Source organism: Chiloscyllium punctatum, chromosome 49 (genome assembly GCF_047496795.1).
Source record: "Chiloscyllium punctatum isolate Juve2018m chromosome 49, sChiPun1.3, whole genome shotgun sequence".
Classification (NCBI taxonomy): Eukaryota; Metazoa; Chordata; class Chondrichthyes; order Orectolobiformes; family Hemiscylliidae; genus Chiloscyllium; species Chiloscyllium punctatum.
The window spans coordinates 59,255,938-59,271,185 of NC_092787.1; the positions used below are offsets into that span (position 1 = coordinate 59,255,938).

At 41.2% G+C, this 15,248-nt stretch overlaps 1 protein-coding gene across 15 annotated transcripts in view; it reads right to left on the reverse strand.

Moving 5' to 3' along the window:
* The window catches only part of akna (AT-hook transcription factor), a 214,557-nt gene that overhangs the window by 17,470 nt on the left and 181,839 nt on the right, over positions 1-15,248 (reverse strand). For all 15 annotated transcript variants that reach the window (XM_072565557.1, XM_072565558.1, XM_072565566.1 and 12 more), the window contains 3 exons: positions 14,606-14,758; positions 13,332-13,444; positions 526-648 (listed from right to left, as the gene is read on the reverse strand). In XM_072565557.1, coding sequence (XP_072421658.1) covers positions 526-648; positions 13,332-13,444; positions 14,606-14,758 — 389 coding nt within the window. The remainder of the gene's footprint in view (positions 1-525; positions 649-13,331; positions 13,445-14,605; positions 14,759-15,248) is intronic.

Below are 15,248 nucleotides of genomic sequence, written 5' to 3' on the forward strand. Positions count from 1 at the left end.
GCCTGGTTTGGTCTCAGTTGAAATGCAACAGAAATTATTAGATTCTGGATTGGTACTTCTACTCGAGTCTCTAAACCCTGACAAGACCAGTTATAGTATGTCAGCAGAAGTGGAGCAGGATATTAAGTTTGAATAGGTCTCCTGTCTCCTTCTCATTGAGAGATAAATCAAAGTTGCCACAATAGAATATGCAGTCACTTAATCTGAGATCAGCAAAGTTTTTATCCCTGGCAATTTGATGGAATGGCATCTGTCCAATTCTTCACTGTCTAAATGGATCAGGAGGCTGCGCTCCGTGATATTCCAGTGGGAGCTGCGTAAGGCTGAGAACATGCTTATCCTTTAACAATTAAGTCAGAGGAGAAGAGGACATAGGAAGGCATCTGGCCTCAGGGAAACATTATACCATTGTGTGATAGCTTGAACTTCAGAGAAACATTACCAAACTCAATCAACTGTAACTCTTTACAAAATTGAGTTTCTTTGTAAAATCACTTTTTAGTTTAGAATACAATTCCCTTGTACCTGTGTATGGTCCTTTGACTTTAACAGGCCTGTGCTTTTGACCCTCATGAGAAGACCATCTCTTGCTTGTCTGACTAACCGAAACAGGTTGAACGATACATGAAGATGCATCTGACTCAGTACCTGGAAGAATCACAATTAACACAACATTAATGAGGACAAAAAAAAATCTTTCAACATTTTCCATATCCTTTTTACTTCTCTCCTCTCATTTAATCTTATCCTGTTCAAGTTTTTTTTTAAATCCTTTATGATATGGGACTTACTTGTGACAGTTATTTCTGCAGTGCTGCAACAACTATACATCACATAGTACCCAGCCTATAAACATATTGATCTCCCCTTACTGCCTCATTCTTGGAGAAGTATGCAGCAAATTAGACAAGTCGCCGAGTGGGGAAATGGCAGACAATGAGGATGCAATAGTTAATAGTAAATGTTGTTGACACATGACGGTAGCTTATTCAGGTAACACCTTGGTGCAGACTGTATAGGATACATTACTGATAATAGATTGTGACACACTATAAATGCATCAGCTACACAATCAGATCTCTTGCGACACTTTGTATTTCCATGTACTTCTCAATATTTTAGGAGAAAGTGAGGACTGCAGATGCTGGGGAGTTAGAGTCAAAAAGTGTGGCACTGGAAAAGCACAGCAGGTCAGGCAGCATCTGAGGAGCAAGAGCATCAAGTCTCCTGCTTTTCGGATGCTACCTGACCTGCTGTGCTTTTCCAGTGCCATACTTTTCAATTCTAAATATTTTTAGCTTGTCTTCTACCCACGACTCTCTGTTGTTAATGAGAATTACTGAAAGTGTCTAAAGGCATGGGATTGAGAGTGATTCAGCAGTTCGGATTAGAAACTGGATTTCTGTAAGAAGGAAAATATTCCGTCTTACGATGGAAAATATTCAGCCTGGAATTGGTTACTGTGTGTGGTGTGCCACAAGGATCTGTTTTGAAAGCAATGCTGTTTGTCATGTTTGTAAATGACTTGGATGCAGGCATAGGTGGATGGGTTTTTAAGTTTGCAGATGACACTAAAGTTGGTGGAGTGGTGGACAGTGCGAAAGAATGCTGCAGGTTGGAGGGGGACCTGGATAAACTGCAGAATTGGGCTGAGAGGTGGCAAATGGAGTTCAATGCAGCTAAATGTGAGGTGATTCATTTTGGGAAGAATAACAGGAAGGCAGAATACTGGGTCAATGGAAAGATTCTTGGTAATGTGGATGTGTGCAGAGGGATCTTGGAGTCCATATACATAGATCCCTGAAAGTTGCCACCCAGGTAGATAGTGTTGTTAAGAAGGCATACGGTGTGTTAGGTTTTATTCATAGACAGATTGAGTTCTGGAGCCGTAATATCATGCTGCAACTATACAAAATGCTACTGTGGCTGCACTTTGAGTACTGTGCACAGTTCTGGTCGCCCCATTACAGGGAGGATGTGGAAGTTACCGGGATGTTCCCAATCTGGAGGGAAGGTCTTATGAGGAAAGGCTGAGAGACTTAGGTCTATTGTCATAGGAGAGAAGGCAGCTAAGAGGGGATTTGATGCAGACATACAAGATGATCAGAGGATTAGATAGGGTAGACAGTCTTTTCCCTAGGATGATGATGTCAGCTTGTATGAGGGGGAATAGCTGCAAATAGAGGGGTGATGGATTTAAGACAGATGTCAGAGGCAGGTTCTTTACTCAGAGAGTGGTAAGGGCATGGAGTGCCCTACCTGCCAATGTAGTTAACTCAGCCACGATAGGGGCATTTAAACAATCCTTGGATAAGCACATGGATGATTATGGGATAGTGTAGGGGGATGGGCTTAGATTAGTTCACAGGTCAGCACATCATCAAAAACCGAAGAGCCTGTTCTGCACTGTATTGTTCTATGTCTGCAAAATAGTGTAAGACCAGGCAACATGCAATAATACAGTAATCACCTCTCCTCTAATAAAGTAATTCTGCCAACAAGTTAGAATGTCAGGTACATGAAAAAAAACATTTACTTGAGGTTCTGGTGTTCAGCAGTTTATACTGCACAGCCAGCTGAAGTAAACTTCCGTTTATCAATTGGATTGCTGGAGTACATTGACTGACAATGTTTGGATAAGTTTGCAACAGATGGTGTTTTTATGTGTTTAACTGTATTCAGCAGTTAATTCAAATTGATAACCGAAAGGCTTTGTAGAATGGCCTCACCTTAGATTACACAGAATCATATAAAATATACAGTGACAGACACAGTACACAAACTTATAACACAATTGATTCATGCTGAGACTTATACAGCACTAACCTCCATTCATTATACTTCTAATCCTAACAACATATCCTTTCTATTCATCTTCCTTCATGTGGTACTGAGCCCTCTTTAATCACATCTGAGCTATTTCCTTCAAATACAAAAAAACCTCGCTTATCCAGCATTCGATTATCCAAATATCGGATTATCCGGCAGGGCCCAGATGCTTGGCTAAACTATGTGATCTGACATTCGATTATCCAGAATTCGATTAACTGAAGAAAATACTGCCCACCTATGTCCTTCGGATAATTGAGGTTCCTCTGTACTCCCTGTGATACCAACATCCATTATTTTAACTACTCTGATTAATTCTCCTGTATTTTATATCAGATTTATTAGCGATTTTCATAAATTTATGGTTCTGAGATTTGGTCTCTGTCACGAGTGGAAATATCTTAATCTCTACCTTATCAAATGCCTTCATAATAAGTTTGGAGCTGATTAGCCTTCATGGAATTTTCGAGGTTTAAGGTTAGAAGTAACTTGTGTTTGCTTTCATTAGAGAGAACAGGTTGACAGGTCTTGTTGTCCTGGACTTTAAAACACAAGGAGGTATACAATGATACAGACGTTAAGTAACCTGATTGGACTGACTGTAAATGGAAGTCACAGGTTGAAAAATATTGTAAGATAGCCTTGACCCCAAGTATAAAATGCCATGTTCCAGATGCAATGTGACTGGTCAAACCACTCGAGGTTAAGAAAAACACTATTGAATCAACCACTATAGTTAAAATACAAGCAAAGAAAGAGGAATTTAAAATTACCCTATTGGAAAACTTAACAGAATATTAGATACAGTAACTATTACTAATTAACTATCCTAATATAGTAACATCCTATAAACACACCTTTGGCAAAAAGGCAAATTCAGAAAAACAGACTTTGTCTCATGCAATCTGGCAGCCGAGGAAGCGAACCCCCCAGCTTTTGGTTGTAATTGAGAGAGGGGTAAAAAAGAAACCACAGCAGCAACTGCTTAATGTTAAACCAAAAAATTATATATAAAGAAAAAGAAATCCTGGTCTGTGAGAACTGGCCACACCCAGCTAGGCTGCTTCTATTGTTCCAACCTTTTAAAAAACCCCAAGGCCTCACAAGCTTTTTACTCTTAGTGGTTTTGGTAGACAGCTCAGAGCCTCTGCCTTTCAACAAAACAGGACAAGATAACCTCTTAAAGCCAAGTGTGACACTAAAAAGATTTGAGATTCCTCACAGAAGAGTGGATGAGTGGAAATTGTGTTCAAATGTTGTTGTGCCATTTGTTATAATGGGCAAGTTCTTCTGCACTAGTGGGTGTCAGAGAGAGTACTGGTAAGGGTGAAATAGCTTGACTTAATTTCCTGACTGAAGAAAGCTAATAATACTGACTTGCATTTCAGCTTTTTTAATCTGGCATATGAGAATTGAGATAGGGGCATGGACTATTTTGCCCTAATGAATAAAAAGCCACTGACCCTCACTATCAGACAATTACCCTGAAACAATTAATATTCAGGAGGTCACTTGACTAAGATAGACCTGCCCAACAGGAAGAAATGGGGAAGGGAAAAGTGTTGGTGATTAAAGGAAAGGTATAAATTTTGTTAAAAAGGAGTTGGATAGGGATGGGACCATGTTGGTTTGGATAGGATTGAGGTTTATTGAGGAAGATAAATATTTAATGGGACACCATAGAAGCTGATGGGATTGAGGAGATGGGAACATTGACTATGGAGGCAGTCAGAAGGTTTGTAACTTTGCTGACTACTGTAGGGGATCAGGGAAGAGCAGAAATAAATTCTCTATTTCCAGTTTTTCATAGTTACAGGCCTGGGTGGGTGAATGCCAGGTAAATGGATCAAAGATCTAGATCATTCATGATCCAACTGAATGACAGAATAAACTCAAGAGCCTGAATGGCCTGATGCAGTTCCTTATGCCTTTTCTACATTTTTGATAGTTATCATTCACTAAGAGACAATGTAAACAGTCCAAATATTTTTGTCACCTAGTTTTAATACCAATAAATTGTCTATTCGGAATCAGGCTCATTGGCATTAATCTAATAAACTGTTTTGAGTGATTCCACACAGAGAACACTGGAGCATAAAATTTACCTTTATTTTTACATATTTCCTTCTATTTCTTGGAAAGTACAGAAACAAGGTGGATAATAGCTATTCTTCATTAAATTAATTATTGCCCATTATTTCTCAACATAGCTTATTGTGAACTGGTTTGTGAACTCAATGTTGGCCATGAGAAGTTGTATGTTTGTAGACATTTTCAAAATTGATTCTCACTAATGGCAAGTCCCGATGGTAGATTGATTTACCTGTTGTCTGCCTATATTTTTGCTTTATCTCTTGAGTGTCTACAAGAACTTTTCTTATTTTCCTTCCTCCACCTGCCTTTGGTCGTCAGATGCCCCTGACAATCCCCACAGTTCCAAACTTGCCTTTCACATTCTGCACATTGCACAGAAGCAGGGACTGCAGGTCAACATTCATCCAATTATATAAACTTGAAAAGTATTTAGAAAATGCCATTTCTTCAGACATGAAGTACCTTCAAATAAGTATTCCTCTTAAAATGCTCACATGCCTGCATTACTAATGCCTCATGTTGCTGCAATTTTGTTCCAACAACAGCCCTTCTATTATGACTGAGCAGGCATTCCAATTCAAACAAAATTAAAACTTGATGGCATATTCAGACAGGAAGGTGAATCATGAACTATTGTCAGCTAACAAGTAGGGTTGAGAAAATGTTATTTGGCAAGTTGAAAACTCAATTTATTGATGCGTTTTCCTAACAATGAAACATAGCACATTAATACAGGGTGTTACATGAACTTTATTATCATGACGAACCGCTAAATGTAAAGACAAAATTCTGTACCCTTTAGCACAGTGGGAAAGAAGTTGTCTGTTCTGACAGTGGACCATCTACAAGCACATTCTACAGTTAGTGCTCACCATCAGAGTCATCAAAACATTGGCAGTGCTTTTGCAGGGAGTTCCTCAGTGTCACTATTATTGTTTTGGTGGAGTGTGATTATGGGTGTTCATTCCAACTGACAACACCCAGCACTGCAATTATGATTCATCTTTACAAAGGTTGATTGTACACAAGAGGAGCATTTTGAAGCAGACAATGAAAGTAATCATGGTTATATATCTACTGACGATGCAGCTTGTAGCAGGAGCAGTTTATTGACTCAATGGTGCATTGTTCCTGGTTTAACTGCACTTGGTACCAGTTGGCAGAATACACTGACTGACAAGAATGCAGCTGATGGCTGAGAAAAAGCAGGATCCAATTTTTCACAGAATATACCCTGGAAGCAATGCTAATGATTGCACATTTGTGGATTAGTGTCTGTGTGTGTGTTTGTGTGATTACATGCGCCTGTGGGTGGGGATGGGTGGTAGTTTGGGGGAGGGTTGTACTGATTATTGACTTGAGCTCATAGGTGGGCAATTTTGAGTTACTGCACGATTAAATCAGTCGATTAACATCAAATGTAAGAATATTCCGACTTGTGATTCCTGTTCAGCAAAAAGCTTGGTGCAATGACCCCTAATGAGCTGCTGATTTTCTGGAAGTAAGTTTTAATATCACTGTGTACTTCAATGAGTTCTTCCAATAACTTATTGTTTCTCCTTTGTTCCTCCACGATCTCCCGACAAAGATTAAGACTACTTTTGCCTGAATATAAGGAGCTTTCTGAATAGTGAAGTTTTCGGTTCCCTCCCCCCACCGCATCTTCCTGCCTTGCTACTGAACCACAGTGTGCTTCTTCATTTTTGAACGTCATGCATTTCATGCTGTCTTGCATTCTCCTTTCTGGGGCTAACTTCGTTTTGATCTCTTGCTCTGTTTTCTGACTGAGGCGTTGAATAGGATGATGATGAAGATGATGTGAAGAGGGCCTTTCTGTGTTAGTAACAAAATATTTGACATTAAAAGGTGTGCGACATTTTGACCTTTTAAAGCCTTACGCTAGTCACTGCGATGCTCGTTTTTAACAGAGTTCCTATTCTACTAAGCCAGGGTTTAGTTCATTAAAACTCAACTGTTGAACATTTGTTCAAAATACATATAACCAATAAATGAACTTCCCTGCCTCAAAGGTTCCTAGATTACTGGCAACACTGAAAGCAAACGTTCATGCTGTTGACTCAGTACAACCAAAGAAAATGTGTTCGTTCCATTGCAGAGATTACACACAACAGTAAACAGTATCACAAGACAAATGAGATAACACTTAATACTTGCAAGCCAATATAATGCTGGGTCATTATGTTCAATATCAGCAAGTTCCACTGAGTAGACATTCCTGCCGTCCCCAGGGCGAGTTTGGTCATGGGGAGGACAAGGTATAATTTAGCATATGTCTTTTTAAGATTAGATTAGATTCCCTACAGTGTAGAAACAGGCCCTTTGGCGCAACAAGTCCACACCAATGCTCTGAAGAGTAACCCACACCCCTCTGACAAATGCACCTAACAACTATGGACAATTTAGCATGACCAATTCACCTGAGCTGCACAGCTTTGGAATGTGGGAGGCAATCCACGCAGACATGGAGAGAATGTGCAAACTCCACACACAAGGTCACCCAAGGCTGGAATTGAACCTGGGACCCTGGTGCTGTGAGGCAACAGTGCTAAGAGGCAACAGTGCTAACCACTGAGCCATGTTGACAGGTAGGAAACCCTCCACCTCCCAGCCTCTGTCCTGCTCACATCCAATAAATGCTCGTATGAGAGTCCATTCTGTTGCTGCTGTTTGTCACCCCGTGTTAAGCTGGGACCCGGTTTGAGGGAAACCTGAAAAGCAAAGGGCTGCCCATGGTGGCTGGTGGGGGGAGGGATGAGGGGTTATTTCTGGGGAAAGACAGGATGGATATGGTGTGAGCATTTGTTGCCAGAGCATTTGATTGGTTTCGCCAACATGCAACAAATGAATGGAAACCGCACAACAATCACCAGGCAGGAATATTCCATCTCAGTGGAGGTACACTTCAGCAGTTAAGGATATTTGGCCTCGGATCTTCGGGTGACTGTTGTCAAAGGTGGACTTTGGGATGTGCAACAACGCAGAGTTGTCGAGCAGAGGCTGTTAGCCAAGTTCGATACCCGTGGGGATGGCCTCAACCAGGGTCTTGGGTCTATGTCACACTACAGGTGACCCCACTACACTATGCACTCTCAAACATGATCACACTCACACAGACCCTCTGTCATACACAAATACACAATTACTCTCACACTCACACACACACCCTCTCACAGGCATATACTCTGTCACACACTCTTATCAGCGCACACACACAAACACACATACTCTGACACTCTCTCGCTCTATCTTTCCATCCCCCCTGCCACTCCACACACACACACACACACACACACACACAGGTCTATGGAGTGAATTTGCATTTGCAGATATGTTCTATTTTGTTCAAAAAGCATACAATCTGTAGGCAATCAGTCAATGTGTCATTTTATAAATTTCTACTTTGGGAATAGAGCCAGTCTGACTCCAGATAGGTATACAGACAGATTCTAACCTCACACCTTTAATGCACTGCCTGAGCTGAGATGTCACCCGTTTATATAAACCTTAAGTGATCCTGAGGCTGTGACTTGAAAGAAGTTCTGGGGTTTACATATCAATCAATCAAAACTTGCATCCCCATCCCCTTTGAAGACTTAACAGCAATCTAGGTTTGCTCAATACATCGCATCAGTTGTATGACACTTTATCTTTTACTATAAATTCCGTGTCCTATGTTCCTGCCCCCGCCCCCCCAGCAACCTGACAAAGGAGCAGCGCTCCGAAAGCTTGTATGTTTAAATAAACCTGTTGGACTATAATCTGGTGCTGTGTGATTTTTAACTTTATAAATCGTGTGTTATCGCTATTTTCAGATGATTCAGGAGCAGCCTCTTTTTGCAAAAATAATCCTTGTCCTGGTCAATTGTTTCCCCTTGTCCTATGGGCAGTGAAGCCTCTCTGGAATGCAGTCCCACAGACTTTAGCTGTATACAAGTTGCTTCTCCACATTTATTCCATAGGTATGTGTTCAACTGGCAATGTTGGCACCTTATTCAACTTTAAGAAGTCCCAAAGCCGACTCAGGTCAGAGGGAAGGCTCTGAAGGGGCACTGGGCTGGAAACATTATCTCTGGGTCTCTCTGCACAGATGCTGTTTTTGTTTCAGATCAGTGAGAACTCTGATTTCCCCAAAACAGACCAGCTAAGACAATTTCTTGTGTCCAAAAAACCCACATGCTGAGGTCCATCAACATTGAGACAAATAACTAAACAAGGAATGTCTGTGATTCAGCTTCTTACCAGGTAATCCAACTGACCAACAGTTCTCTCTAAAATAATAGCTTAAACTCCTGAAAACTGGTTGGTGTTTAACTTTCAATTTTCTGGCCTCTGCTTTTCGCAAATAATGCCTCAAATATCATAGCCACAGGTTTCAGCAGCCTGCGAGTAACTTTTCCAAGCTCATTACTTGCAATAGTGAGGAATGTTTTAGAATCTTCTGCAGTACGTTGAGTCAGTATTTTGCTGTTGCTGTTTTGTCTGTAAAACGCTGGGAACTAATTAGCCAGGAACCAATTGTGTCACAGTGGGCAACATTCATAGCTTCGGTGGAGAGTCAGCTGCTGTGTAATGCGACATAGGCTTACAAACTCAGGCAAAATGGTAAAGTGGAATTAGCATTCTGAACTTTCCAGGCGTAAAGTGCGGGTACTTCCCACAGCTAGGAGCTGAAAGACAATGTGAAGACACAGTGGGTAAGGGGAAACTTGCTTGCATTTGTTATTCTGCAAATGCATGTACCATTTGTAGAATAAAAGCAGCCCAAATCGATTGTGGCCACAGCACTTCTGTTTGCTTTTGGAAAAATTGAAAGAAGACAGGCGTGCAGGACCCTCCTGAATGTGAAATGCTCAAACTACTATCAGGAGTATCCAGTACTGTTGCCCGGAGAGAATGATGGGATGAGGCTGCTCTAATTAACCTGGTGGCAGGTATGCCGGGGGTGAACTGGGAACCCATTGAGCAGAGATGACTGTTTTAAGTCAGAATGCATTCTGCATTCAAGTCTTTTAAATCAATCAATCAAGTCTGGAGATGACAACAATCAAAAGGATTTCTGCTGAAGCTGACCCCAGCGGAGGTCAGAATGACTGTGTTCTCCATCACAGGCAGAGACTTCAGAAAGAAGGAGGTTGCAAGAGTGCAATGTGCTAGGCTGCCCCGGGGACACCCTGCTGCAGACTGCGATAGCCCACAGGGAAATGCTGTTCACCATAGACCGAAGGAGGAAGCCAGCCTTATCAACCAACCAGGCTGCCAGCCGGGTGCGGCCAGGTATGTCAGCAGCTACAGTTGGGCACCCTGAGGCTCACCGAGGTCAGGAATGTGGATTCTACCGCCCTTTAAGTTGGCAGGTGCCAGACAGACTTTCCCGACAATGATTCTCAGCGCCAGACACCTTGCAGGGTCTCATTCCTCTCTCCATGCACCTCCGAAGGACTCCATCTAAGCAGTCAACATTCACCCTCATGTGCCATCTCACACCCAACCCCTACAGTGATACTCCACAAAGTGTGGTTCCATGCTGAAGGTGAAAGGTGAGCAGGGGCTAGGATTTCTGATCTTGTGGTGGAGGGAGTTGGCAACAATGGATGTTCTACCATAAGGCTTCGGGGGTTTCCCATCATAAGCTCCTCTCGCATTCAGATGAGGGGTCCCATTGGGTTCCTCCTCATTCTGCCTGTTCTTCCTCTCTCAATGTAAAGCACCTTTCTCCCGCTCTAGTACTGTCTGCTGTATGAAGGTGCACAAAACAGAGCGATGTGTATTATTCTAAACATTATTGCAGGGATGTATTGAAGGGCTGAACTTCTTCTTCAGAAAACCCAGTGGTTTGTCCCATGTTCTTATGGGGCTCTTCTTGCACCTCTACTCTGCATCATTAGGACTTTTTACAAGTATCATCAGCCAGTCTTCAGACAATATGGATGAAGTGACTGGTGGAGAATAAAGAATGAAGACATCCTGGCAGCTTCCAAGATACGATGTACAAAATACAGCGCATCAACAGGCATGAGAAGCTTCTCATGGAAACTTGGCTTTGGTCACCCAGGAGATACACTGAGGGTAAAAGGTTGGGGAGTTCTGCACATGTCATCAAGCAGATTCCTGGAAGGAACTGGAGGTGAAGAAGTTTAAGAATGTCCTGTTATTAATAGCGACTGGCAATACCTGCGGACTTGACCCCTTCAGAAAGGAATCTTGGTCCAGGAGGCTGCAGTTGACCTGCCACAAAATCTTCAGCTCTCCTCACATGCTGATGTTTCATTGTGTTGACAAGCTTTTCCTTAGCATTTGGTCCCATTACTGAACATATTGCTTCCTTTTGAGCAGGAGAATCCTATCTTGCTCCTGTGTCTTCTGGAATGGCATGCAGCTTTAAAGGAAAGTGATGTTGATATTAATGTTGTTCTTGTGCTAGAGCTCCAGGGTAAAACACTATAAGCTGCTTCCATGCTGAAATGAAGACTGGCAGAATGGAATGTTGATCCAAGACCAAGATTACTGAAATAACTCATAAGTTTGGAAACCACCTGTACAGCAGTGAGAGCGTACTCATAGCAAGAGCTGTGAAGCCAAGCCTCACCCATAGCTAAGGATGCAGCTAGGCAGTTTCATTCTTTCAAGGCTTCTCAACCTTCAAATACCACCCAGCAGTGAATTCCCACTGTGCTATCATTGAGTTGCCCCTGGAGAGGTCCACACAGTTCCATGTACTGGCTTTTATAGCCAGGAACGTGGACTAAAGACTAAATTAATTGTGTCTTAGCTGATGAACATTGGGAACCTGATATCCCCACATGAGTTTCCCCATCTGCCTCCAAACAGGCACTAGATCAGATGCCATTTTGGGAATTTAAAAATTGCGATCTTTCACTGAGACATAAGTATGTCCAGTTGCAGTTTAAATTGACAATAACACAGAAGATTCTTACACAAAAGTTTAAAACATAAAATAAAACAAATGACCTCTCTACGTATAACACAGTTTAAATGTTTTCAAAGGCCAGGCAAAGCTAAATCCCATCTATTCTCCAAAACCATCGCTTAATCAAAATCAAGAGAAATTCTCCTTTCCTATCTAACTTGTACGTTGATAACTGCCCTTAGGTCCTAGTCTCTCCGACCAATGGAAACCTCTTCCCAATATCTACTCTGTCCAGTTCATTTACAATTCTATAAGTTTCAATTAGATTCCCCCCTTATCCCTCTAAACTCTATTGAGTATAAACCTAGAGTCCTCAAACGTTCCTCATATGTTAAGCTTTTCATTCCTGGGACCATTCTCGTGAACCTCCTCTGAACATGTTTCAGGGTCAGTACATCCTTCCTAAGATATGGGGCCTAAAACTGCACATAATACTCTAAATATGGTCTAACCAGGGCCTTATACAGCCTCAAACGTACGTCCCTCTTTCATATTCAACTCCTCAAAAATAAGTGCCATCAATGTATTTGCCTTCCAAACGACTGACTCAACCTGCAAGTGTACCTTGAGAGAATCGTGGACTAGAACTCCCAACTCTCTTTGCACTTTTGAATTCTGAATGTTCTCCCTATTTAGAAAATAGCTTATGCCTCTATTCTTCCTATCAAAGTGCATGACCTCACACTTTCCCACATTGCATTCCAGATGTTTCACTACATCGATAAAAAGGAGTGAGCAAATTCGATTTTACAATGAAAAGCGGCATAAGTCGATTGTTCAGAAATATCCTCATTTTTATTTGAACGGATAATCAGCACACTTACACCAGTGCCTCAGTCTAAGATTTCAAGAAATGCACTGTTCATATTCTTCAATCCCAGTCTCTGGCACCAGTGTAACATCTATTTTCTCTGCTATGGGACACACATATTGACTCTTGCAGCCAGCAGTGATTTCACATGTAATAATATAAGCTGTGCCAACGTGAGCCAATGAGGTGAACAGAGTTTTGCCACAAGAGGGGTCTCCCTTTACAGAAAGCGAGACATCCCCCCAGCCTAAGTAACACTCTGTTTGGCTGCAATCAGGTGTATCCAATGGTTGATGTGTTAACTTTATAATCAGAGTAACTACCAAACTTCATTTAATTAAACTCATTGAGATTCAGAATATAAAACAGACAAAATCACATAGTGATCCACAGAGCAATTTAAATGCAGGTATGATAATAAAGTGAATAAAGCTTATTAATGTGCAACATAGTATTAAGTTGCATTTTGGCACCGATGGTGCAGGTAAGTGTTCACTCATATTTGCCCAATACAGGTAACTAACATGTATAGACTGTGGCTGGTGTAAAGGTGAGAGTTGTAACATGAAAACATTACAATCAGGAATCAGTAATCACAATGAACTGGCCAATTCAATTGTCTTGTAAAAACCTTTTGTGCTCACTTACTTATTTCTAGGTCCGACTTGTGTTGTGGGAACAATTTGGAATTGCTATGACTTGCTGAGGATTTGTTCCAAGCCTGGCCCTCCATCTTTTCCTGATGCTCCTGTGTGTGTTTCCTTCCAACAAAAAATGAGAATGATATTTGAAAATAAAGACCACTTTGCAATTTGAGATCTAACATGCACGCTATTCAAATTGTATGCATTCCAGATTCTACACTTCAGGAGGGATGTGAGGACACTAAAGGGAGAGCGCTGAAAAGATCTAAGAGAATGTTTTCAGGGGAGACTCATGGGGATAGTTGGGAAATTGAAGCTCTTTTCCTTGGAGAAGGCTGAGAGGAGATTTGACGGAGGTATTCCGAACCATGAAGGTAGATGTGGACAAGGTGATCTCATTAGTGGAAGGTTCAAGAACCAGGGAGCATAAATTGAAAAGTAATTTGTGACAACATGAGGAAAGGTATTTATTGCAAAGCAAATGGTTCAAATCTGGAATGTACCACCTGAGAGTTTGGTGGAGGCAGGTCCAATTGAGGCATTCAAGGGGGAATTTGATCATTATCTGCATATGAATACGCAGGGCTATGGGGATTAGGCATAGGATGGTACTCAATGAATTGCTCGTCCAGAGAGATAGTGAAAATTTTATAGGCTCAACAGCAACCTCCTATGCTCAAACAATTCCTGTGACTCAACCTCACTTTTCTCTTTTAAGACACTTAAAATATTCCTCATTTTGCAGTCTTTTTTTGTCATCTCATCCAACATTGCTCCATGTGGCTTGCTTTCAAAAAAATGTTGAAGAAACTAATGGCAATATAGAGTTTGGAAGCAAGCTTTCTGAAGCAAACACAATTGAATAAAACTGACTCACTTTGACTGGTAAAATTCAGTAAACGTAGTGTGGGGGCGGGGGGGGAACAACTTCCAGGCATACCAAAGTGCTCTGCAACCAATGAAGTTCTGAAGTGAAATGTGACTGTCAAATTGCTCACAGCACAGTTGCTTGAAACAGCAATAAGTTTATGAATGTTTTGATGGAATTAGGTGAGAAATAATTTGCGTCCAGGATAATGGGGTTAAAAGACTGCTCTTTTTTTGAAACAATCCCACAGATTCTTTGATGTTCACCTTAGAGAGTAGATGGTTCCTAGGTTTAACATCTCATTGGAGTTTTTTTTCTCAATTTCTGTCACCTCCCTTTAAAAGGGTGCAATGGATATTGATGACAAACAGAATATTTCGATTGTTGTAGCACTATTACAGGCAATGTACCTTGCCGCTTTCCTTGGGGAATGCTGCTTATCCATACGGCCTTGAGGTCTGGTTGATAGATTCCTTTCAGAATCTCCTTGGGGCTTATGCAGTGTCTCCTCCAAACGCTGTCTGAGTTGGGAGACCTCCTTTTGCAAAGCCTGAATCACCTCACTGAAAATATAACATCAAATACAAAAGGTTAAAGATGTAAAGAAAACATAAAATTGAAAATTAACAAAATTCACAACTGATCTTGGAGGAACCTGTTTGGGAGAGGTAATAGCACTGAAAAAGATAAGTAAATATTTTGAATTGTAGCCTAGGTGTAAGTCTGCAGTCGTGAGTAGAGTGGGTGTTTTCTTGATTATATGTTTTATTAAGATATAACTCTTGATTAAACTTAAAAGTATAAGCCACAAGTATTAAGTATTTTGTAGAGCAATAAGACGGTGTTATTATCTGGGTCTGCAGATTGGAAGAAGCAAAAATGGTCTTTAGTAGAGTGATATGCTCTTCTTGTCAGATGTGGGAGTTTAGAGAGAGTTTATGTGTTACCGAGGATTATATCTGCAATAAATGCCATTGGTTGAGAATTTATCAGATTGAATAGAGCGACAGCTAGAGGAAATGAGGAATTTACAAGAGTAAGGGGGTGTGATGA